The sequence below is a fragment of the Typopeltis vanoorti genome, chromosome 1 (genome assembly GCF_054136105.1).
Source record: "Typopeltis vanoorti isolate ZY-2024b chromosome 1, IOZ_Tvanoo_1.0, whole genome shotgun sequence".
In the NCBI taxonomy this organism is placed as follows: Eukaryota; Metazoa; Arthropoda; class Arachnida; order Uropygi; family Thelyphonidae; genus Typopeltis; species Typopeltis vanoorti.
Window position 1 is genome coordinate 79,265,624 of NC_143549.1, and position 27,936 is coordinate 79,293,559.

Below are 27,936 nucleotides of genomic sequence, written 5' to 3' on the forward strand. Positions count from 1 at the left end.
TATGTATGTATGTATGTATGTATGTATGTATGTATGTATGTATGTATGTATGTATGTATGTATGTATGTATGTATGTATGTATGTATGTATGTATGTATGTATGTATGTATGTATGTATGTATGTATGTATGTATGTATGTATGTATGTATGTATGTATGTATGTATGTATGTATGTATGTATGTATGTATGTATGTATGTATGTATGTATGTATGTATGTATGTATGTATGTATGTATGTATGTATGTATGTATGTATGTATGTATGTATGTATGTATGTATGTATGTATGTATGTATGTATGTATGTATGTATGTATGTATGTATGTATGTATGTATGTATGTATGTATGTATGTATGTATGTATGTATGTATGTATGTATGTATGTATGTATGTATGTATGTATGTATGTATGTATGTATGTATGTATGTATGTATGTATGTATGTATGTATGTATGTATGTATGTATGTATGTATGTATGTATGTATGTATGTATGTATGTATGTATGTATGTATGTATGTATGTATGTATGTATGTATGTATGTATGTATGTATGTATGTATGTATGTATGTATGTATGTATGTATGTATGTATGTATGTATGTATGTATGTATGTATGTATGTATGTATGTATGTATGTATGTATGTATGTATGTATGTATGTATGTATGTATGTATGTATGTATGTATGTATGTATGTATGTATGTATGTATGTATGTATGTATGTATGTATGTATGTATGTATGTATGTATGTATGTATGTATGTATGTATGTATGTATGTATGTATGTATGTATGTATGTATGTATGTATGTATGTATGTATGTATGTATGTATGTATGTATGTATGTATGTATGTATGTATGTATGTATGTATGTATGTATGTATGTATGTATGTATGTATGTATGTATGTATGTATGTATGTATGTATGTATGTATGTATGTATGTATGTATGTATGTATGTATGTATGTATGTATGTATGTATGTATGTATGTATGTATGTATGTATGTATGTATGTATGTATGTATGTATGTATGTATGTATGTATGTATGTATGTATGTATGTATGTATGTATGTATGTATGTATGTATGTATGTATGTATGTATGTATGTATGTATGTATGTATGTATGTATGTATGTATGTATGTATGTATGTATGTATGTATGTATGTATGTATGTATGTATGTATGTATGTATGTATGTATGTATGTATGTATGTATGTATGTATGTATGTATGTGCATGCATGCATGCATGCATGCAATTTAGTTGAAAACAGAAACATTGTAACAAGGATAAAAAAACTAATACACAGAAATAATTCCAATATCAAAAGTATTATATATATTAAAATTATGGCACAAACTAAATTAAATTAAAAATACTGTATAATCTGATTAGCTGACTCTTACTATACGAATCTTTTAGGAACCTCAGGAATGGTTTATTATAAGGACAGTTTGCTACAATGAATTTCTTTCAGTATAGCATTGTACTTATGGTGATGCTGAAAAGTATATAAAGAAAGTATTTAAATGTTCCTTTACAAGGAACATTTAAATACTTGACTGATGTTATATTATGAGAGAGAGAGAGAAAGCTGGATAGTAAGCAATTGCAGTTCTATATTTTAAACAATTCTGCAGATGACACTGTCCAGTAATAAAACTATTTTAAAGTTAGGTGAGTAGTATTCAACTTCAGGCCTTCTTTCATCCCCATCACTTTAGACAGAATAAATAAAGATAATCGAGGAAACTGTATAGAATTTTTAAATGCGCTCTGTGAGTATGACCCTCTAAAAGAGGATCATACTCAAAGAACTTCTTCCACAGTACAAAATGATATTATTAGTGCTATATTTGATGTGGTTAAAGATGCTATAAAAAAGAAATTGCTGTCACTACATTTGTGGCCATTATTCTGGATGAAACAGCTGATGTCATATCAAATTCACAGCTATAAGCCTATTATTATAGTCAAAGCTGTTTTCAGTTTTGACTATAATGGGAAAATACACGAAAGGTTCATCAGATTTAACAGTATTATTTTTATTAATAAAAAACAGATTTTTTTTATTAAATTCCTCAACTCTGTTTAAAAAGACGACTAGATGTTCTATCATCAGATGTCAATGATGATAGAATGTCTAATGGTCAATATCATTTTATATTGATATTGAGTTGAGGAATTTAATAAAATTCCTCAATTGTAAACAGAGTTTGTAAACAAATAAAAACATTTGTTTGTAAACATTTAAAATCACGGACAAGTTAGTCGGCCAAACTTATGGTGTCTGTGAAACGAGTGGCCATATTAATGGCTTATCGAGGCACATCTTTTAGCAATATTTTGAATTTAGTTCTAAAGCAGTCTCTTGAATATCAAGGAATGTAGACTGTTTTTACAAACTATCAGTGCATTGGTGGCATATTTTTCTAAATCATTGAAAAGAATAAATGCTTTGCAAGATTTTGTTGCTAAAAAATTACCAGTAACTACTTCTTTGCACTTTAGCATAGAAAATGAATGATTAATTTCATATCTTAAAACAAGGAAAAATTAAACATTAAAACAGTTCCTTGTATAATTATCTCTCTTGACTATCACAATATTAAAAGACAGATTGCTTTTTAACACTTAATTAAAATGCAGTAAAGAGAAGGGTCAGACTTCGTGAAAGAACTTGGCATCTTTCTTATCAGACATAACCAAACTTGATGTTGCACTAATTTCTTTTACTCTTAGAAAGAAATTATTATTATTATCATCCTAAGAATCACATAGAAGGTCCTTTGTCACATACACAGCTCATCATACCGTGCCTTAAACACATTCAAATTCCCTGCAGACACCACACTCACGGGCATTCCAATCATTCGCAACTCTCCATGCAAAATATCTGCTTCTCACTCCCTCCTTATACGGCTTCCAAGGATGATCTCTTGTTCTCCCTACCATTTTATGAAAAAAATTATTCAACATTAATCCTATAACAGCCCCTTACTAACTTGTACGTCTCTCATATCACTCCTCTTTCTTCTCTCCACTAGACTGCAAATTACATTCTCTTCTTCATATTCAACATTTCAGATCAGAAACTACCTTAGTCAATTGCCTCTGAACCATTTCCAACATCTCTTTATCCTGAAAACCAGGTGGCCAAATCTGTGCACAGTAGTCCATATATGTCCTAATCAAGGCCTTATACAAAGGAACAAGAATTTCCTTACTTTTACAAGTCAGCATCTTTCGCATCATTGTCAAAATTAGTTGTGTCGTTCTCACAATTTTGGCAATATGTCCTCTAAATTTCAGATGCTTATCCACCATCACCCCAAGATCTCTTATCTCCTCCACCTCAAAGAATATATCCCCACCAAGAATAAATTCTACATCCCATCTTTGATTTCCAAATTTTAAAACCTCACATTTCACATCACTGAACTGGCATTACAACTCACGTACCCATTCACTCAGCCTATTCAATGCTTTTTCAGTAAGGAAACAGAAGCAGAGTTGTTAACATCTGTTTTACCCCTCATAGTTCATTCCAACTTTGAATCATCTAGAAACAACCGAATATCCCCATTCAAGTCTTCTCCAATATCATTAACATACAGGTGTATGTTAATTGCTGACATTTATCATATAACCAATCTCAAATCCAATGCTCTAGTCTAATATCCCATCCCCATCTGCTCTAGTTCGACTATCAACTTATCACTGTGGTAATCTATCAATAGTCTTTGCAAAATCTAATACACTATTGTGTATCCATCACCCTCATCTGATGCAGCTGTTACCTTATTGTAATAAGATAAATAGATTACTAAAACATGACCCCCATTATATAGAATTTATATATAATATATATAAATATATTATATATAATTATATATAACCATTACACCTGACATACAGATTGGCCTATAATTTGATGCTCTTTATTAAGTGGTACAATCTTGCCTTCCTACCACTCATTTGGAACTGAACTCAATGTAAGATTCATATTAAACAAATATCTCAAGGGATGTCAATTCCCTTACACATTCCTTCAAAAATTTATGATTCATTTTATGGAGGATTCATTATATAGAATCATTTTTATGAAGGAAAGTGTCATTATACCTGATATCACAATTGCAGATATTTACAGTCAGCTTTTTACAGGTGATGTTATCGTCGTTGTCGTCCAGTAGCATCCTCTAGCAAGAGGGTTGCAGCAGATGAGCAGCTCTTCTCCATTTCTCCCTGTCTGTCGCTTTCGTCATTCTTAAACCAGTCCATTCCACGATGTCATTGAACCACTCTCTAGTTGGTCTTCCATGTCTTCTCTTCCCCTCAACTTTCCCTTGTAATATAGTTCTTGTCAGGTGTCCCGAAGAATCTCTCAGAAGATGTCCTGCAAATCTGGTCTTTCTTTACATAATATTCTTGAGCAGTGTTCTTTCCATCCCAACTCTTCTTAAAACTTCTTGATTTGATATTCTCTCTGTATAGCTAATCCTTACCATCTTTCTATAACACCATATTTCCAATGTATTAATTCTTTCCATTCTCTTTCTGAGTGTCCATGACTCACTTCCATAACGTGCAATACTCCAAACTGTTGCTTTAACTATTCCAACTCTAACACTATTTTAATATTCCTGTTTATTAAAATTTTCTTCATTTCCATAAATGCCGATTTAGCTTTGCCTATTCTATTTCTAATGTCCAACTCTGAAGTTCCTTTCTCTGAGATTCAGCTACCTAAATATTGAAATCTATCCACGTCTTCTAAAATCTTTCCTTCACATCTTATCTTTACATTAGCTCCTATTTTTCTGCCCATTATCATTATCTTGGTCTTCTTAGTGCTAATTCTTAGTCCGTACTCTTTACAAGAGTTTTCAATTCTTTGAACAATTTGTTGTAATCCATTTTCACTTTCTGCCATCACCACTACATCATCTGCATATCTTAAGTTATTAACGATTCTTCCGTTTATTTTTATTCCTTCTTCTACATCCTCAAGTGCCTCTCTAAGCATCTGTTCACCATAAAGGTTAAACAATAATGACGATAACTTGCATCCTTGTCTAACTCCTCTCCCCACTGGGGAATTCTCCTGTTTCCTCGCCATTTACACATACTGACGCCGTTTGTGATCAATATAATCTCTTTAAAATTTCCAAGTCATAAGAGTCAATGTTAATATTTTCTAGAATGTCAAAAAGCCTTTTATGTTTCACTGCATCAAATTGCATAATTTGTTTCAGCTTTTTACAGGTGATGCTATACTCCGAAATAAATCTAATACAAATACTCTTTAACTAAACTAAATAACTGCCGTAATAAATTTCGTATGAAAATCAGAAATAAAAGAAAAAGAATTTATGAAAATAGCCAGGAATATAGAAAACATTGACTGCAAAGCTCTACGGATAACCTGCAGAAGACTGTAAACTATTTCTGCACAAGTTTTACTAAAGATAGCAAATTAAGAGAGTTCAAAGAAAAATCCTATTAAAAATGAAGCCATTAGAAAGAAACTTGACAGTGTCAGCATTCAAGAATGTGTGAGCAGAATTAATCTAGTGATATAGTCACTTAAACTAACAAAGGCAGGAAAAGAACCCATTGGAAGACCAAGATCTAAGTGAAATATGAGGTCTGACAACATTGCAGTTCTAACAAATACAGATCAATTTGGAAGAAAATTACTGACAGAAAACTAGTAATAATGTAAAACTTAATTATGCAGTACTAGAATGGCATCCTTATACCCCTTGATGGCACAACAGGAATCAAGCATGATTCATTTTAATAATTATATCTGTCATTATTACATTTTAAAATATATTTCTAATTAAATTTCAAGAAGTAATTTAATTTTTTACTTAAAACAAAAGTTACATATGCATAAGTACACAGTTGATCACTAACTTTGCTGTTAGCAGACTGAAAATTGGTATGCCATCCAAGTTAATACAACAAATACTGATTGAAGATATGAAGTTTTGCACATTTTTATTCAAATATATAACTGACTGATTGACTTTCTGATCCGTGCCTTAGGACGGGTAATATATAACTAACATTAGGTAATTACAAGAAACCGGAGAGAGAGAGAACAAAAAAAAATCTCTAATTTGAAACTATGAATACTGACCTGAGTACACAACACATAACCAGTAAATGCTGTGGTACATATGACGTATTCAACATAAGAGGGGAATCACTATGCATGCAGGTAAGAAAAGCTCGAAGGCGGCGCTTTTTGTCATCAACTGAAGATCCAAACCAGAGCCGTTGAACTGTAGGCACAGCCCATCCTAAAGGTGTTGCTACCACAAAATCAGGACTTTGTGGCTGCTTTGCTTTGTTAGACATCCATTCCTTTACAACAATATCAGGAATTTTGTCTGGAAATTACAATTATAACTGTTAGTTTGAAATCACAGCATTTTTAGGCACATTTATAACATTAAGAATTAATGCTATAAATGTTTTGCAATGGATCAACAGTTTAATGTTAAATCCTATCCTATCCTTTCCTCATGGTCATGTATTTCACAGATATTTATACTTTAAAACAATTTTTTTAAATATATATATATACAATGATGATCTGTATAATGTAGCAGAGAGCTTGAAGCCATCTGGTGTGAGGTGGAGTCTAACAAGATCAAATACATAGTGGGGTGTTGTTACAGATCTAGTGGATCGGTTGCCTGACAAAGAAATGCAATACCAAACAAAGATAATGGATGAGAAATGAGTAATCATAATGGAACATTTTAATTATCTGAACAGTGACTGGGTAGCTGCGAAAGCTCATGAGAGGAATGAAACTGAATTTATTGAGCTGTTGTGAGACAAATTCCCCAAGTTCATGTGACAGAAGAAACTGGAGGTCAAAGAGTAGATCTGATTATAGGGTAGTGGGAGGTTTCAGTCAAAGACATAACTATTCTGTCTCTGGTTGGTGAGAGGGATCATATAGTACTAACTTGGAAGTGAATAAGCTTATGAATGTTCGATTCAGAAAAAATTACATGCTGAACTACAAAGCAGGAAATTATGACCGCTTAGAATGCAATCCTGTGAACAAGCTGGATTTGGGAAGAATTACAATACTTTGGACCATATTCACACATTAAGACAGCTCATTGAAAAATCAATTGAGTACAATAAACCCTTATGTGTGGCCTCTATAGACTATGAAAAAGCATTTGATTCAGTTAAAACATCTGCAATAAAAGCTCTTGAAACCCAAGGAACTGAGAAACCATATGCTGAAACACTAAAACATATTTACAATAATGCAACTTCTGTAATTAAATTATATAAAACCAGTAAAACGTTCTGAGTACAAAAAGGCATTGACAAAGCGATACTTATATCTTCCAAACTATTTACATCTGCATTAGAAGTCTTTAGAAGCCTTGATTGGGAAACAAAAGAAATAAACATAAATGAAGAAAGGCTGCATCATCTGAAATATGCAGGTGATGATGTCCTAATAGCAGATAATCTTGAAGATCTGAAGGAAAGATTAAACCAGCTAAATGGAGCCTCCGTAATTGGATTAAAAAGAAAGAGAGAAAAACAAAAATAATGATAATAAATCATCATTATCAAATTCCTGACATGTACCCTCAAGGGATGTACAGAATATGATAGTACTACATGAAACTTACATTATTACTAACTTCCTATCTACAATTTTCCACCAAATCAATCTGTTTACTGTCAAAAACTCCAACATTATCAGATCTTATATATTTCTATTTTCTAAGGCACTTCTTACGGTATCAATCCACCTATATCTTGGTTTTCCTCTGGGTCTTCTTTTTTCCTGCCAACCTGGTAGAGAACGCTTGTTTTGCTAATCTTTCCTTGCCCATTCTGTTTAAGTGACCATACCACCTGATATCAGCTTTGCTAACACATTCCTAGATGATGACAACGTCAAGTATTTTCCTAATATCCTCCTTTTTAATATGATATTGCCATTGATCCCATCTGTTCATGCCCCTAATTTTTCTCAGGACTCTAGTCTTTGATCAAGTGTTTTGTTTCTAACCCAGCTCTCAGATCAATAAGTTAAGACTGGTTTGAAGCTAATTTAGTGTTTTGACTAATCTCTCCCTTATTCCATATAAATTTATTCAGTTGACTTCTTATTGTACCAGCTTTGTTGATTCTGTTGTCTATATCGATATTTAATTTACCATCTTCAATAAAAATTGTGTCTAAGTAGCTGAAATGTTTTACTTGTTCTATAGGTTCTCCATTCACAATGCAGTTGATATTTTCAATTCTTCTGCATATTTTCATTGTCTCTGTCTTGTTATTACTGACTTCCATACCATATCTATTACAACAGTTATTCAATTTAGCTAGGGAATCTTGCAGGCTTGTAGCACATCTATTTAGAAGTATAACTTCATCCGCATAAAGCAGAGCTGAGATTAACATCTCCAATTTTCATATCAGGTTTAATACCACTTTTCCTTCATAATGTGATCGATATAGATAATGAATAAGAGAGGGATAATGTACATTCTTGTCTGACACCATATTTAACATTAAACCATCTTCTTGTAATTCCTTCAATTCTAACTGTTGACTTACAACTCAAATAAAAACTAAGTATTGCTTGATATAATGCCCCATCAACAACATACAACTATAGCGTTTTGGATAGCTTCTCTCTTGACACCTTGTCATATGCCTTTCCCAGATCTACAAAACCTAAATAGAGATCTTTGTTATATTCCCATGATTTCTCAGCTATTTGTCTTAAAGTGAATATCTGATTCTGACAGCCTTTATTTGGCCTGAATCCTGCTTGTTCTTCGCCGAGCTTCCTTTCAACAATCTTTCACAACCATTTCTCAAGTATACTTGCATAAATCTTACCTGTTTGAGAATTACAAAGGTATTTCTCAGTAGAGAAATACCTCTGTAATTCTCACATTCAGTTTTATTTCCCTTTTTATATGATGGGTACTATATAAGAGCACTACTCCAATCATCTGAAATTCGTCCCTCTGACCAGGCCTTCTGAACTATGCAATGTAGCCACTTCTGCACACTGTAAGATTTTTATACCTCCATACTTGGTCAGTGTTTTTTTTTCCACTGTGCAGTCAATGATTGTTTCATTTCACAATTTTTTGAAGTAATTACTCCATACATCAAAGATATCTTTTTCTCAAGTTTTCATGAGATATGTTTTTCAAGTTATCATCTCTAACTCCTTTTACAGTATTTTTTCCTCCATTTCTGAGCTTCTTCAACAACCTCCAGAATATCTTGCCACCCTTCTTGATGTTTATTTTCTATGTTCTTATCAGTTTTCCCATGACTTTTGTTTAGCTAGTTTTGCATAGTGTTTAGCTTTCTTACATTTGTCTCTGTATTCTCTAAGAGCATAAGCAGACTTATTTGCTGGGAACTTTTGATATGCTTTCTTCTTTTCCTTCACTTCCTCTTTAACTTCCTGCCTCTTTAAATTCCATGGTGCATGTGTCCACCATGGAATTCTGATTTTTCTATCCTTGCACACAATCTCACCAAATGCCTCTCTGGCTGAATCAATCAATGTCACCAAATCTCACCAAATGCTTCTCTGGCTGAATCAATCAATGTTTTCTTCAGGATTTGCCACTAATCTAGGTTTCATTCCTGTTCTCAAACTCTTTTATTTTTTCTTGAATAATGTTTGTGTATTTTAGTCTACAGTTCACCTCTGAAAGCTGCTCAAATTTTATTTGCTGTAAAACTTTCTTACATGTTCTTCTTTTCCATATGAAATTCAATTTTATCCTGCTCAAGACTAAATGGTGATCACTTCCAATTTCAAATACTCTGTACGCTCTAGTGTCCTGAACCAGTGAGAACATCACTATCAACAATAACATAGTTAATGAGACTTTTCTTATTCCATGCCTCTTCTCTCAATGTGAATTTGTGCACATATTTATGTTGGAACATAAATACCATATACTAAGCAGAAATCCAACAGGTATTTGCCATTATTATTTGCTTTGCTCTTTTCTCAAGATTTTCCCAAAATATTTTTGTATGTCTGACAATCATTTCCTACTCTGCTATTTAGATCCCCGTGGAGGAATTTTTTGAGGTTTTAGAGAAAGTAACTGAAACAATGAAAAAGGAAAAGTTGGTCCTTAGTGTTTTTTGTGACCCTAGGCACCAAAAATACTTAAATGATGCAATATCAGAATGCATTCCACATGTCTGAGGAATAAATATGGTAGGAGTGAAATGGACGTGTAATCTTATTAAGCAAGAGATTCATAAGAAAAAATGATGTGGAAGAAATACAATGTGTATAAGGGCAATGTCAGTTATGAAAATTATAAGCAGCAGGCCAGAAGAGTCAAAACCATTGTTTGGAAAGCAAAGTTTGAGTATGAAAAAAAAAACTGGTTCTGCAAGCTAAAGACAACCCACAAGAATTCTTTCTTTTACTTACAGCATAACAACAGAACAAATATGAAAGATTAACTCTACTGAAAGCAGAAGAGATTGTTCAACCTAGTGTATGCAACATTAATTAAGCTCACAACTACTTCTTCACTGGATGAAGAAACTCAGGTGTATGAGGAGAGGGTACTAGAGCAGTAGCACAAACTATCAGGATATCAGTGCTAAAATACTGTTCAGCTAAACTGGCTATTCCTTTGACTAGGTTATACAATTTGAGTTCAGATCAGGGAAGATCACACAAAGTGGAGAGAATGTACAGTAATCCCATTGCACAAGGGGGCAAAGACTGATGTATCCAACTATCAACCTATCAGTATCTCTATCTCTGGAGTGGTGATGAAGATTCTGAAAAAGTTGGTTAAGACTCACATACTGCAATGGGTTTACTAAGGGAACGTCATGTTCAAAGAACCTGCTCACTTTCTATAATAATGTTACCATTGAGTTAGACAAGGTGAATGGATATAGCTAAGGCTTTTGAGAGAATACAGCATGAAGAAACACTTGTATATTGTATAAATTAGAGAATATGGGATTGGATTATAAAATATTGCATAGATAAGAGGATGGCTGACTGGCAGATATCAAAGAGTGGTAATATGGGGATGTGAGTCTGCAAGATTTAAGGTAACCAGTGGTGTGCCACAAAGATAAGAACTTGGTTCATTGTTATTCAATCTGTACATTAATGACATTGGGAAGGATATGATCAAACGATTTGATCGATCAATCGATTGGCATTTTTAAACCGGTGTAGAGACAGCAATATCATTCCGAATTGCATCAAACTAAAGAGAAAATTTACCTCAACAAAGGCGCAACGAATATACCACCACAAGGAGAAAGCATTACTCAGAGAACAGATCCAGGCTACTAAAAAAAACTTGGCCGTTACTCAAAACCAAGTACAAAATGTAAAATCTGAACTTTTAAGTTATTTGAATGCAGATATTTGGATTATCCTCGAAAAGATTACAGACAACATGGTGAACCGTATCCTTCAAACTAACAAAGAAAATCTCATGTTCAAATTTCATAGACTAAAAGATCAACAAAACCAATGGACATATTCGAATTTCTTCGCAGTGAACATTAACAACCAATCAGAAGCAAGAAACAACAGGAACCACCAATCGCCTGCAGATAACAGTAACGTAGCTAACCTATCCAACCATGCCTTAAACAAAGATGAACTCTCGCTACTCAGCAAAGGTCTAAATTTTGCCGTAGCACCCAGATCGATGAACAAACTGGATTTTATTTGTAATATTGAAAGAGACTTAAGATTCATCCCAAATAACATAGCAAACAAAATGTTTAGAAACCACCAACATTTTAAATATAATTTATAAGAAAATAATAACAAGCAACTTAACAAAACATGAATTAACAGCGATGAAATCATTAAAATCAAATTCGAACATCGTAATAACTAGAAGCTAAAGGAAGCGCCACCGTTATTCTAAACCGAACCACATATTTAGAAAAAATGAATCTGCCAGTCTCGGACAATAGTACATACCAACTTGTTAACTACGACCCAACCAATAGAATAAAAAAGAAAACAGAGAAACTACTTAAATCAATTACTACATGGCCCGAAGACACAGCCAAAAAATTACTTCTGCACTACGCTTGTTCCCCGAGAATTTATGGCCTAGCAAAGATACACAAACAAAACACACAACTCTGGTCGATAGTTGAAGGTATAGCAGCCCGAATTATCACCTAGCAGAAATTAGCAGCAACACTCAAGGAGTTGGTAGGTCATTCCCCCCTTCCTATATCAGAAACACACAACACTTCATAAACATAATCAAAGACATTACATTAGAAAAAGATGATTTATTAGTCAGTTTTGACATCTCTGCCCTCCTTACGAATGTCGCAATCAATGACACAATTCTTCTTTTACAGAACAAATTCCCTCCAGATATCACGCCGCTATTTGCGCATGTATTACATTCTGGTTATTTTGTATGGCGAAACGTTTTCTACCTACAAAAAGAAGGCACAGCTATGGGCTCGCCATTACCCCCCTCCCCCCCTGCATTGCTAACTTTTATATGGAATATTTTGAGCAACATGCTCTAGATTCGTTTCCTTTTAAACCCAAAGTCTGGCTTAGATATGTTGACGATGTTTTCGCGATCTGGTCCCATGGCCACCAGACACTATGTACAAAAGACACTTTCCTTAGCCACCTAAACAAACAACATAAACGCATACAGTTCACAATTGAGATTGAAAACAGAACACACTTCCATTTCTAGATACACTTGTCACACGTCTTCCTTCACTGTTTACTGGAAACTGACACATACTGGCCAATATATACACATAAACTCCTACCACCACCACCAACAAACACAAAAACCATGTGTCATTAATACTCTAAAAAACAGGGCTTTGAAGATCTGCTCCAATGAACAAACACTGAAAGACGAATTTAGTTATCAGCAATACTTTTCTAAAAAATGGTTAGAGCGAAAACACTATTCAAAATTCTCTACAAGACCTCAATAAAAAACAAAGATAAACCAGACTACAACAAAACTATAACCATTCCTTACATTAAAGAGATGTCAGATAAAATAAACAGAATACTACAGAAATACAACCTCAAATCCATCTTTAAACCTCCTGCAAAATTAAAAAGCTTACTCAACTCGTCCAAAGACCCACTCCCTCAGCTGGCCCACCCTGGAATATACCATATTTATTGCACCTGTAATCTACCATATATAGGGGAAACAGGACGCACAATTCCTATTAGACAAAAGGAACATAAATGACACATTAAATATAATAACTATAGTGAAGCTGGCCTTTCTGATCATGCCTTGAACACTTTACACAGAATTGACTGGAAAAAGCACCAGCTGTTTACATCACACCAAAACATGGTATGAATGCAAATTTAAGGAAGCCTGTGAGATTCTTATCAACCACTCCAATCTGAACAATAATGATGATGGTCTAAAAATCTCAAGCATATGGAAGGCACATATTCTACCCAAGGAACCTTTCTCCCTAAGAGTTAACTATAAACAGGACTGTAGATAATCCAGAATTCTAAATTTAATATAACAATTGTAATGTTAAAAACAGGACATCATTGTTACTGTAAGAAAACAATCTACATATGAAAGAATGTTTCTCTCATGTTATCTTAAATAGAATTTAGCTTTGATGTAGTTTCTAATTAATTAATTAATTTTTAATGTTATCTGTATTTTTTCTCCACTAGAGGTCATGCCAGTAGAATAACCATTGATCAAATCATTGTTTCTTTAACTTATTTTGTAAAATGTAATTCAGCTTGTCCTTGTATATACTCAAGATGATGACCTTAATATGAAGGTCGAAACATCGGGAAATTAAAATAGTCATTTATAGCGCCTCCATAGCGCAATTGGAAGAACGACGGTACATTGCGCCATTCGATTGGAATAGGCCTAAGTTCGATTCTCGTCGCGATGGGAGGAATCTTTATCTGGACGATTTTCAATCAAAGGTGAGTTAGCCGATCTCATAAAGAGGTAGCAGGGTTTTTTCTCCCAGAAACTTGGGTTTTTTTTCATCCCGCATACAGACAAATCAGCCCTTCAGAACACAAGCAGTTTACCAACATAGCATACTAGTTGTGGCGATGGTGGAGGAAGTGGGCAGTAGATGGCGTTGATGGAGATGATTTGTAGTAGAGGTTCGGTGTAGGGGTTGAGACAGTTGTAGGTGTCCTCCCGCGATGAGTCTTCGGACTCCTTGGAGGTGTCAGGAATAATAATAATAATAATAATAATAATAATACGGTTGTAAAGTCCATAATTTCTAAAATGAATGATGATCACCATGCAACACTAGAAGAAAGGGAAGGATTTGACATGCAACATACAGCTATTTGCTGTATGATGCAAAGATAGGTAGAGTAATTGCATATATGTAGTAGCAAGTACTTGCAGAATTATTTCACAGTCTGGAATTGTGGGCATGGGAAAATGGATGGCAATTCAATGCTAGTAAATGTAATGTCATGCACTTTGGCATGGCTAGATATCCAACGTCGTATTATATTGTTGAGATTATGATAGAAGAAACTAATCAGGCTAGGGATCTTAGAGTTTTAGTAGACAGGAAGTTGAAGTTCAAGAATCATATAGAAATGATTGTAAATACAACTCGGGGAACAATTGCAATGCTGAAACAAACCTTGAGATGTAAAGATAAGGAAGTCATTTTGCCTCTTTACAAGGCCTTGATAAAACCACACCTGGACTATTGTGCACAGGGCTAGTCTCCTGGTTTCATATTGATTCTTATACAGTGGAGAGAGAGAGAGTGCAAAAATTTGGAGACAGCAAACACTAGACAGCAAACATGAGAAAGAGAGGTGATATGATTGCGACTCCAAACTTCTGAAAGGGTCATACAGAATTTCAGTATATGGAATTTTTCCTTTTATGAAGGGTGGGGGAAAATGCAAGGGCATCCTTGGAAGTTGAGAATGAATGATGTCAGGAAGGGGATGAGGGCTAGATTTTTCTATCATAGAGTGGAGAGAGTGCAAATAGTGTGAATGAATTCAAGAACAGTTATGATAGCTAGTGTTGAAATTATGGAAGTATGAATCTAGAGTACTCAATCTGAGGAATGGTTATTGTGATAATTAACAGTAACTTTTGGTACTGCCAAGATTATTAAAAATGTCAAATTACTGCCATTTTTAGTCTACTAATTAGAAATGAAATTCTACAAAAATCAAACAGACAGACTTTGTAATTTAATTCTACTGATTTTGATAAGAAGGCCTACAATTAGAAGCAGAGTACATATGATTGCCTCTTTACAAGGCAATCATATGACTCTGCTTCTCAAGGTTCTGACTGTTAATTGCCTTCATGATGATGTGGTATTTCCACAAAACACTTTCTGCTTACATTTCTGAGATGGTGAAGAAAATAAAAATACCAAACAGACTTTCTAAAGTGGTTGTTCTTTAATGCATGTCAAATGTAGAGGGTGAATCCTGTTAATAACTACAACAAATTTTATGTTTAATTACTATAAAGAAATAATAATAGTCATTTCTGTTTTGTTTATAAAAACTTTCAATATTAATTAAAATAAAAAAATAAAGAACATTTTCCTCAGAATTATAATCAGATTTGTATCATATTTAAGAATGGCATAAACATTCAAATTTAACTAAGAAAAAATTCTTGACTATTTGAATCAAGAAAAAATATATTTAGTCGCACAAACACACAAAAAGATATTTACAAAAAGTGCACATATATACATATAAATAAAACTAACTTTTCTATCTGTCTTTCTTATTTTACGAGGGTGGTCTGAAATGTTCTCGGCCTCGACCATAGATGGCAACACTATCGGCAAGTTTTTTTGTTTTTTTTTAAGTTGGTACATCTGTCATAAGCATCCATGTGAAATTGCAAGTCATTCTAACAAGTAGTTTGTTTTATACAACTGCCTGAAGCAAAAGTGTTGTCTGTATCTCTTGAAATGGATAAAACTGAATATCATGAGGTTATAAAATTCTTTGTAAAAGAAGGTTTAACGCCAAAAGAAATCCATTCAAAGTTCATAAAAGTTTATGGGAACTCTTCTCCTTCATTTTCGACAATTAAGAAATGGGTTGCCCAGTTTAAATGTGGCCGTACCAGCCTTGAAGATGATCCACGTGAAGGACATCCAAAAAAAGTGTAATAAAACCAGAAATCTTTGATCAAGTCCACAATGTGGTATTGGATGACCAGCGAGTCAGAGTACATGCAATTGCTGAGACTATAGGCATTTCAAAAGAACATGTAGAATATATTTTGCACGAAGAATTGTAAATGAAAAGGCTTTGTGCAAAATGGGTGCCACACTTGCTCACAGCAGATCAAAAATGCACTCGCATGAAAATCGCTGAACAGTGCTTGGAGCGTTTTAACAAGAATAAAACCGATTTTGTGTGTGTCGATTTATTACTATGGATGCGACCTGGATTCACCATTACACACCAGAATCCAAACAGTAGTGAAAACAGTGGACAGGAGCAGGCTGTTCACTGCCAAAGAAGACAAAATCGGTTCCATCAGCAGGAAAGGTCATGGCATCGGTGTTTTGGGATGCTAAAGGCATTTTAGTAATTATCTTAAAAAAAGGGAAAAAATAAGCGGGGAAAATTATTGCGATCTTTTAACTAGACTAGACAAAAAAATTCATGAGAAAGGATCAGGTTTGCAGAAGAAAAAATCATCTTTCATCAGGACAATGCACCTGCCCACAAAGGTGTTTTTGGCAATGGGAAAATTAAAGGATCTGCAATATGAATTGTTGGAACATCCACCCTATTCCCCAGATTTGGTTCCCTCTGACTTGTATCTCTTCCCAAAACTAAAACTCTTCCTCACTGGTCAGCATTTTTCTTCGAATCAAGAGGTGATTGCAGCTGTAGAGGGGTATTTTGCAGATTTTACTGAGAATTACTACAGGGACAGGATAATGGTGTAGGTGCATCGGTGGAATAAATGTATTAGTCTTAAGGGAGATTATGTTAAAAAATAAAAATAATTTTGAAATTATAAATTCGTTTTTTTCATTGTTAGGCCAAGAACTTTTCAGACTACCCTCGTAAGTACACAACTGTTAAGACGTTCCAAAAAATACAGGGTAACAAAAAAAAAAGTCCATTTAGTTATTTAAAAAAATAATTAATTTTTCTAAAATAAAGAGCAGAAAGGCTTCACTTCGGCGATGCAAATTTATAAAAATTAAGTGGATATTAAATCCAGCATTATTTCAAAACCAAATATAGAAACTATAAAAGTTTTGTATAAATTTGACAAGAGAGCTTACGGGAATACACTCGCCGATATTAACGTGTTGCTCTAGCCGGACCTTATAGGAGAGATGATCATTGTCCAAGCATCTATATATTCCCCTGTAAATATATGGTGTTACTTCTCATTGTTTTTTGTTTCATCCCATCTACACTGCGATGTTGTATTATAGTTCGCCCACCGATTTGAGGTCCCTCGACACTTCTGCGCATGTCAGAAAAAGGAGAATCCATTCCGATAATAGGGTAATCAGTCTGTCTTCTGGGATGTAATAATAAACAAACTGAGTTTGTTTATTATTACAGGTCGGAAAATTTAGCTTTTCTTTTATGAACATTACTGTTTTTAAAGTGTAACTATTCTGCTTGTATAACAGTTGGAAAAATGTACGTAGAGTGTTAATACGTGCAAATACTGCGTTCTACATAAAACAATGTCACTTCGCTCCATGATAAGTTTCCTTTTATTCTGGGACTTTTTAAAACAAAATCGATTTCATGAAGTATTTTCCTTAAAGTTTCTCTTTTCCAAGGAAAATTAATTTTTTCTTTAAGCACAGGAATCAATTTCGGAACAGTTGGCACTCTTTTCTCGACCACGTAAAATTCATGAATAGCTCTTCTTATAACGTCTACATCAAAATCATTCAAAGCTACGGTTTCAATGGGTTTCTTTCTCTGGCACTTTTTTTTTTTAGGTGATTTAAATTTTGGCTTACCTTCACCTTTTGATTCCCTACGAATTCTTTTAACAGTCGATCCCGATACACCCGCAATTGCACTTGCACGTTTTATGACTTGAGAAAGGGGAACAAGAAGACGGCCTTCTGACGATTCTTTTTCGCAGAATGTCAGCACATTATTCAATATTCTTTTGCAAGAGCTACTGAAACGTGTAACAATAGAACTTGTTGACTGTATTGGATCCATCATACGAATTAATAATAAAAAATAATGCAAAAAGAGAACAACAAAAATCAAGCTAGTACTAGTACAGCGACAGACAAGAAAGCACGTGATTTCGCATGTTGGCGACCAATTCATACATCCTTCATTTCTTTCACCCCTTCAGCATGAATCGACTATTCTTGGCACCAAGCCAATAAGGGATCTAGAAATGGTGGGCGAACTATACCTTGTGTTGTGCTTACTTATCAGGTTATTATTCTATTCTATCTCTCAATTAATATTCTACCTTCGGTGACTGTACTCCTTACATCTGAGAGCAATGGAAATTTATTTTATTTTCTGACTGCACTACCATGCCTCGATGTGGTACAAGGAATATCAGTACTTCCGGCAGATCCTTAATCATACACAACAATGTCCTCTCTTATCCCAAAAAACAAATTTTTACAGTCGTGGCTTCTATTAGTCCTCTATCATAACCTTTAACTATCTTTTAGTTTCCTACCTATTGGATCGAATTATTTGGGATCAGTGCATCGCAAAGTGAGATCAGACAACACTCTTTGATTATAATTAACAAACATGTTTAATAGCTACAAAATTTAGAGAATATTACAATACATAAATCAGGAATTTCGCTCTGTAATCTCAGTTCTAGTTATGCAAATTATAAAACTCTTAAAGCAATATCTTGTAATTATTCAATTAGTTTATAATATTCACTTTAACTTAAATCTTAACCTCAATTTCAAATAATGGCATGACTTAAACATATAAACAACAAAATAAACATATTAGCACTAAAGATATTGCTTTAAGAGTTTTATACCGGAAATTTTTTTTACAGGAAACCTCTCCACATACAATTATCAAATTGATCTCTTAGCCCAAACTACTCCTTAGGAAATTAGCTTTACTCAGTTCTACACCTTTTCACAAATTCAATCATATAATTGCACTAGTTACCCATAGGTTATATATATCTTATTCTATCAATCCTAGCAGTCCATTAGGAATTTCTCTTACATCACAAGTTTAACAGTATACAATAAAATGACTCACATGAACTCCTTTTCTCCGGTACACTTTTCTTCTCTGCTTGTCTTCGGCGTTTTAAGTTTCCTTTTTCGTCTCGTGTTTTGAATTCCTTCCTTCGGGGTCTCAGAGTATGGATGAAACCGTCAAGTCAGCTAGCGGGATATGTGGAGAGGTTTCCTGGCGTCTGAAACGATCGGGCAAAGGATCACGGCTGTCGGGGCATGGCAGACTTGGCTGAGTGGCAAAGCATCTGGTCCGTCTGGGCTTGATTTCTCCTAAGTTAATCGCCTCTGGTTATCCTCATTACTGAACTTGAGTGGCTCATGGCAGATCGATCTCCGTTTTCCTCATCCAGACTTCTCCGTGTCTGCTAAAGTTCCCTCTCGAAGTTGATAATGCTGATTCCTCGAGATCCATGCCTTATATTTTCCTCTCTTTCCTTGAACCTTGGGTTAAGTTTTGGAATCCCCCTTACTTTCCTGTGCAAATCTTGCATACAGTTATGAGAACCCCAGACATCATCTTGTGACTCTTGGTTCTCGAACTTTCGCCGACTTCTTATGTCTCACCTTTCATGTCTTTAATCCAATTTTAGTGGCCTGTAGAACTTATGTTTGTTTCTCACTGTCCCTTTCTGTGCTGACCTTGAAGGTCAAATGAGATTGAACTCATAAACAAAAATCAACCAACCTTCCGATTCCAAAGCGTTGCCCTTGGCTTCACTAATTTTACATCCTTTGTTTAAGCAAAGAGCAAGCTAATTCCCTTTGGGCTTTTCATATTCTATACACAATAGTTCACAAAAATAAATAGAAATATTTGTATAAGGTTTCAAGATGTGACCTTTCTGTAAAAAGTCGATGCATTAAACGGAAGAAAATTTATGCGGCATCGAGTTTTTACACCCCTCCTATTGGTCCATTTTGGAAAGGTTTCACTGGCCTGACAGCTGTTTCAAAATGGTTGGTTTTCATCAGAGACCAGGCAGAAACTTTAAGAGAGCAAAAACTCAGTACTAAGTAACTTGAAACATCAGAGAGGTGTATTTTTTGTACCAATAGAAGGGGAATATGTGGACGCTTGGTCAGCGATCATCTCTCCTATAAGGTCCGGCTAGGGCAACTCGTAAATATCGGCAAGTGTATTCCTGTAAGCTTTCTAGTCAAATTTCTTATGAAACTTTTATAGTTTCTATATTCAGCTTTGAAATAATGCCGGATTTAATATCCTTAATTTTAATAAATTTGCTTCTCTGAAGTGAGGCCTTTTGGCTCTTTATTTTAGTAAATACTTTTATGCATTCACAGAGAGTTCGCTTATGAAAAATACCTTTCCAATATTTCAAGTTACTTAGTACTGAGAGTTTTTGCTCTCTTAAGGTTTCTGCCTGGTCTCTGACGAAAACTAACCAGTTTGAAACAGCTGTCAGGTCAGTGAAACCTTTTCAAAATGGACTGATAGGAGAGGAATATATGGACGATTGGGCAGTGATCATCTCTCCTATGAGGTCCAGATAGGGCAACTCGTAAATATCGGCGAGTGTATTCTTGTAAGCTCTCTGGTCAAATTTCATACAAAACTTTTATAGTTTCTATATTCAGCTTTGAAATAATGTTGGATTTAATATCCACTTCATTTTTATATATTTAATTTTATTTTTATTTCAAATCATGCCCTTGAATATACTTTAGAAATAATGCCAAAGAGCATATAAAAGCCTAATAGAAATAGAATGTATTTTCTGTGTGTCAAAACTTACTTCTGGTATCGGTTGTTCCAATTTAAATGAGCATGTTTTCTACAGCATTGCAAAAACTAATAAAGCATTCCCTAAAGGTTGCATATAAAGGAAGAAATTAAGGAAATGTCTCGATTAAATCGTCTTAAATCTCGATTCAAAATATAATGATCATCCAAAGCCACTCATCAAGGAAGACCCGGAATGTGAGCAGAAGTTGTCAAAATGGTATGAGAATCTGAGGAATATAGTAAGATGTGCAGATGACACAGTTCTAGCTGAAAATAAATGACCTCAAGATTCTTATAGATGAAACCCTCAAGTACAGCAAACAGTATCTGACAAATGAGAATCTGAGGAATAGCCAAACAGATCATTTAAAAAAGAAGTCTATCACATGGAATTACCAAAGAATGCTCAAGAGAACCTTGCAAATGATCTCAAGAAATACTGATACTATAAACAGACCAAGCAGAAGCTCTCTGACAAGGATGAACTAAAAAGAAAAGCAATGACTGACAGACTGCTTGTTCAAATGGAGGAGAGTCTAACTTTTCTTGGTTTTCTTTGATGTCAGATGAGGCACACTTCGATCTCCATGGAAAATTCAATTCTAAGAACAGTAACTTCTCGGGGAGGGGTAACAACCAGCTCAAGAAGTTGCAGAAAGTTCTTTACACTGAAAATGCAGTGCTTGGAACAATTTCCTAAAGCAGTCTAGGTTGAAGAGCATGAAAGGAATGTCACAATATCATAACACAAAGTAGAGGTATATATGGATATATTTGAGGTGCCTGGAAAGACACAGCATCACTTTATCTCTTACTTTTAGTTAAATTCTAGTTCCAAAAGGATGATGCTCCCCACACATCAGTAATAGCTAGAGAATAGTTGTCAAACCACTTCAAGTAATCAGTTTCATGACTGAATTCAAGTGGACATCTCTGATTTAAACCTCTTCCTGATTTCTAACCATGGGATTATTTTCAAAGACTATATTTGCTAATGTCTGCAACGTAATCAGAGAAGAGATCAGATCAATTCCAAGGGATGCATGCAAGAATGTGATGCAAAAGTTTACCATACACAACTAAATGGGGATTATCCTGAACATGTGTTATAGCCCTGGAAACATAAAGTATTGGAAGGTCTTGTCTGTGTCAGGTGTCCTCTTTCTCCAGGAGATTGACCACCATGTCTTGTTCAGTGCTTCTCTGCTGCATTCCTTGTATGAGAGATGGGTCCATTCTTCTATACTTTTCATCCACTCCAGTTTCTGTCTTCTTCTTCTTCCCTCAACAGCTCCTTCAAGAAGTGTCGTTTGAAGGCAATTGAGTCTAAGAATATGTCTGAAATATCATCATCATCAGGATATGATAGTACTACATGAAAAATTTACATCATTACTAACTTCCTATCTACAATTTTCCTCCAAATCAGTCTGTTACTTGTCAAGACTCCAATATTATCAGATCTTATATTTCTATCGTCTAAGGCACTTTGTACCGTATCAATCGACCTATATCTTGGTCTTCCTCTGGGTTGTTTTCCTGCCAACCTGGCAGAGAACACTTGTTTTGTTAATCTTTTCCTTGCCATTCTGTTTAAGTGACCATACCACCTGAGATTAGCTCTGCTAATGCATTCCTGGATGCTGACAATGTCAAGTTCTTTCCTAATATCCTCATTTTTAATATGATATTGCCAGTGATGCCATATGTTCACGCCTCTAATCTTACTCAGGACTCTCATATCTGCAGTCTCTAGTCTTTGATCATCTGACTTCTGACCCAGCTCTCAGATCCATAAATTAAAACTGGTTTGAACACTGTCTTGTATACAGCTAATTTAGTATTCCAACTAATTTCTCTCTTATTCCATATGAATTTATTCAATTGACTTCCTACCTTATCAGCTTTGTTGATCTGTTGTCTATTTCCATATTTAATTTACCATCTTCACTAAAAATCGTGCCTAAGTAGCTGAAATGTTTTACTTGTTCCACAGGTTCTCCATTCACAACACAGTTTACATTTTCAATGATTCTGCCTATTTTCATTGTCTTTGTCTGTTTATTGCTGACCTTCATACCATATCTATTACAACAGTTATTCAATTTAGTCAGAGAATCTTGCAGATTCTTGTAGCGGATTTATTTAGAAGTATAACATCATCTGCATACAGCAAAGAGCTGACATTAACATCTCCAATTTTGATATCATGTTTAATACCATTTTCCTTTATAATGTGATCCATATAGATAATGAATAACAGAGGGGATAATGTACATCCTTGTCTCACACTAGATTTAACATTAAACCATCTTCCTGTACTTCCTTCAATTCTAACTGCTGACTTACAACTCAAAGACTAAATATGGCCTCAATATCCGAATGTCCAACATTTATCTTTTTAATTTCTTTTATCAGGCTTCTGTTTTCATCTACCATCTTTGGTACCTCTTCATTTGTCTTTCCATGATATCCTCATAATTCTGCAGCATCCACATTTTGAAGGCTTTCAAGTTTTTCACACACAGATTGGAAAGTGTCCATATCTCTACTCCATATAATAATGTGGACCATATGTAACATTTGGAGATTCTTAGTCTTGTTTTCAGATTTAACTCTTTAGATGTCAGTAGGCTTTTCATATTACTGAAGGTTGACCTTGCGATTTCAATCCTTCTAATTTCATCTTCTGTCCTTCCATTCTCTGTGATCAAGTATACAAGGTATGTATGTGTGTATATATATATATGTTTGCACTTGTTCTAGTTTATTTCCTTTTATATTGATGTATATTTTTGATATTTCCTTTTCTCTTGAAATTGTCATGATTTTTGTGTTTTTAAAGTTGAAATTGAGGCCGTACTTGAAGGTTTCATCTATAAGAACCTTCAGGTCATTTATTTTCAGCTAGAACTGTGTCATCTGCACATCTTACATTATTAATATTTCCCCCCCCCCATTACAATGATTCCTTTGAGGTTACTAATTTCATTAAATATTTTTTCTATGTATAAGTTGAAAAGAATTAGAGACAAGACAAGGACATAGCCTTGTCTCGCACCTTTCTGAACTGGGAATTCTTCTGAGGTCTCTTCATTTATTCTCAAAGATGCAGTCTGTTCCAGGTAAAGATTAGTTATCGGCCTAATGACTTTCCTGACCATGCCTATTTTTGAAAGCATTTCAATTAATTGCTCACATTGAACACTGTTAAATGCCTTTTCGTAATCTATGAAACAGAGATACACATATTTTTGTTTTTCTAAATATCTTTCTATGATGGTTCTGATGTTGAAAATACCTTCTTTTATGCTGCCTACATTTTCTGTAAAGCCACTTTGTGTATCATTTATTTCTATATTTATATTTCTTTTATTTCTTTCAAGAATAACATAAGAGAAATTATGATACTTGACCGATGAGGCTAATTCCTGAAATCTTCATATCTTGTTTTTTTGGGAATTGGAAAGAAAATTGAGTGGTTAATATCTTTTAGGTAGAAATCAGTCTCATATATTTTATTGCATATAATTTTGTCAGGAATTTCAGTCCTTCATCTAGAGCAGTGTTTCCCAACATTTTTTGGATCATGACCACTTTAACGCCTCAAAGATTTTGATGTCCCCCACCCCTAGCATAATAGTCAGCCAAGCTCTGAAAAAGTATAATATAAATATGTACTTTAAATAAAAAAGGAACATAGGTACAACTGTTTTTAATTGAACTTTCTTCAATGAATATACATTTTATATTACACTTTGTATATTATAAAACATAAATCGAACTGAACTTGGGAAAATAAAATCCAAGTTAATGCAATCCTTGAGCTTGATGTCTGCTGCAAAGAGTTTTTATTTGAGGTACTAATTTAGTCATTTTCAATCTCAAATCCCCATGGTCTGTGATATCCAGATGATTTCTTTTTTTCAGTAGCAAGTCATTTACAGCACTAAAGCCACATTCAACTAAATATGACGACGGGAAGGCAACAGTATTTTTTTTGCAAAACTAGTTGAATTTTAGTATTTCGTTTCTGTCTCATCAGAAAGCCATGCTATTGTTCCTTTTATGTTGAATTAAGTTCTAATAGACTCATCATTTTGCTTTTCTGAGAGTTCCTCTTGATACTGAATTTATGTTGACTGCAGTAATAGTGATGTCAGCTTTTTTATCTTGGAAAGTCAGGGTTGCAACATTGACAATTTATGGCCAACAATGGCGAGTTTTTTCAATGGTGAATATATCAGTGATGAGGTGACAAAATGCATCATTTTCTAATTGCCCCACGTTGGGAAACACTGATCTAAAGTCTTCAACCATTCTGCCAAGATATTATCTATTCCTCTGACTTTATGTGGTTTTAGTTTTCTGATGGTATTTTCTACTTCACAAAATAAAATGGATGGTCCTTCTAAATCTGTCTGTTTGGGAATATTATTTCTTTGTTGTTCATATAATTTCCTTGTATATTCAACCCATCTTTCCATGATTTCTTTTTTTATTAATTAGAACATGGTCTCTTGAATCTCTAATGAAACTTGCATGTCATTATTTGTCCTGTTTGTAATTTCTCTGGTGTTTACATTTATTTCTAATTCTTCTTTGGCTTTCCTGCATTTTTAAAAAAAATTTTTTTTTTAATTCATGCTTTTAGATTTGGGTTTGTCCTTAACTTTTTTCTTTTTTCCATCAACTTTTAAGTTTTTTCATTTATTCAAAGGTTTTATTCTTTTTATTATTATTATTTTTATCCCTTTTAATTGTGGAAGCATATTTTTAGCTGCTTCGTTAATGCTCTCTTTGAATGTTTGCCACTTCATGTTAATTCCATCAATTGGTCTTCTGTGCGAATTGTGGTACCAGACTTGTTAAGGACTTTGTAAATAATTTTTTTTCGTAAAACTGTTCCAATTCTTTGTCTGGGTGATCTTGAGTTGGTGCATATGGTTGGATAATATAAAAAATAAATGGTTGTCAAGTTATTTTGGTTGTTATGATTCTGTCGTTTATGGGCCAAGATCCATGGAGATATTTTGCAATTCTATTACTTAGAATGAGTGCCAATCCATTAAGATCAAGTCATTGCCAGAGTAAATTATAATATGATTTTTTCTTCTGTATATAGTAATTATGCCTGTATCTGTCCACCCCACTTCACTGATACCTGCCTTCATCACTTCTAAATCCTGGATTAAGTTGTTTAATTTGCCTGCCTCACAGAGTGTCCTGACGTTCCACATTACCATTTTAATAAGATTGCTCCTGGTTTTCAGAAAAGGGACATCTAAGAATATCATCTTCATATACTACCTTGGTAGTTCTTGTCTTACAGTTCCCAGTTTCAAGCTCTTCTTCCCTATAAGAGCTGATGGTTGCAGGAGGGCTCAACCACATTGGAAGGCATAATATTTAAAAGTGACAGAAAACTTACTCATCCATTATATCCAATTTTCATTATATTAAAATAAAAAAAAAGTGCAAGTTTGGTGTGTGTGTGTGTGTGGAAGGGGGTTGGGGGGGGGGCACTGTATACCGATATGTAACTTAACGGATTTAGTCAAAACCAAGAAATTACTATAATCTTAGCATTAACAGAGTAAATGTCAACAAAAAGTCAAGAATATTTCACGTGCAAACCTTGTTTGCTTACACTACTTGGATAAAAAAATTAAACAAGAATACAACAATAACTAAGAACAAAAAGGAATCACTTCAGCCAAGTTTTGCAACTTCCACACAGCAAGAGGAGTGAGAGTATAGAATATTTATTTTCTTTGCATATTCAAAAGCTTGCTTTTACTGATATTTACCCCCCCCCCCCTCCCAAGTCATCATAATACAAAATTAATGCATACTAGCAGGATACAAAATACTTTTCTAAGACTTGACTTTCTTGCTGAATATGAATATCAAGCATTCTCACATCCCACATAGAAAGAATTAAATAGCATCAATGTATTCAAATAAGCAATTCTGATTAGATTTCATCACAGATAATATGATTTGATAGGCATCTTTTGCCCCCACACACAGCATTTGTTTGCTGGGCCCTTCAACCTTTTGTGTGTGGGAGTAATCTACTCTATAATATAAAATGATAAGCTTTTTTTGTAACGTTTTGAAACTCAGGGGCTACCCTGAGTGTCGAGTCATAAGAATTCAAGGAGAACCGGCCTACCAGTCCGTTACTCGGGAGGTCGCCAGAGGGGGGGGGGGGGGGGGCACTTTCGAGTCTTCAAAATTTGAGTCATCAGAATTCAAGGAGAACTGGCCTACTAGTTTGCTACTCGGGGGAGACCTCATCAGTACTACACAAATAGTTTAGAGCGCTATGTGATTTTTTCTGCTCTGAACTAGATAAATCATTTAACATTAAAATACATCCAAACAGTTTTCCCATAGGCGTATATGGAAGCTCACAAATCATCTTCCTACTAGTCATTTGTCAAGGCCAGCCATAGATTGGCTTCTCTAACACTAATTTTTCCTCTTTCACACTTAGCAATCATTCTGCTGCCAAAATCACTTACAGAGAAAGCTGAGCTAGCATTTATTTTCCTTCAATTCTTTCACTGTTGACCTACACACATCACATTCAAAATATCAGGAAACAATGCACCACTTGCCTCTTGATCCAGGAGGATTAATTTAAATGCATGATTAATTTCAATACTAAAAGTTTTTCTTATTCTGAAAGTATATCTCATCATCTGCATAAAGCAAAGAGATAAGTATGATATCTCCAATCCTAATATCATGCTTGATGCCACTTTCTTTCATAATGTGCATCCTTGTCTTACACCTGATTTTACATCAAACCATCTTTCTATATTTCCTTTAATTCTAACTGCTGACTGACAACTTAAATATAGAC

At 34.2% G+C, this 27,936-nt stretch overlaps 1 protein-coding gene across 2 annotated transcripts in view; it reads right to left on the minus strand.

The window, feature by feature from the left end:
- The window catches only part of LOC150110124 (constitutive coactivator of PPAR-gamma-like protein 1 homolog), a 299,942-nt gene that overhangs the window by 147,257 nt on the left and 124,749 nt on the right, over window positions 1-27,936 (minus strand). For both annotated transcript variants that reach the window (XM_090397994.1, XM_090397986.1), the window contains exon 10: window positions 6,171-6,423. In XM_090397994.1, the coding sequence (XP_090254120.1) occupies window positions 6,171-6,423 (253 nt within the window). The remainder of the gene's footprint in view (window positions 1-6,170; window positions 6,424-27,936) is intronic.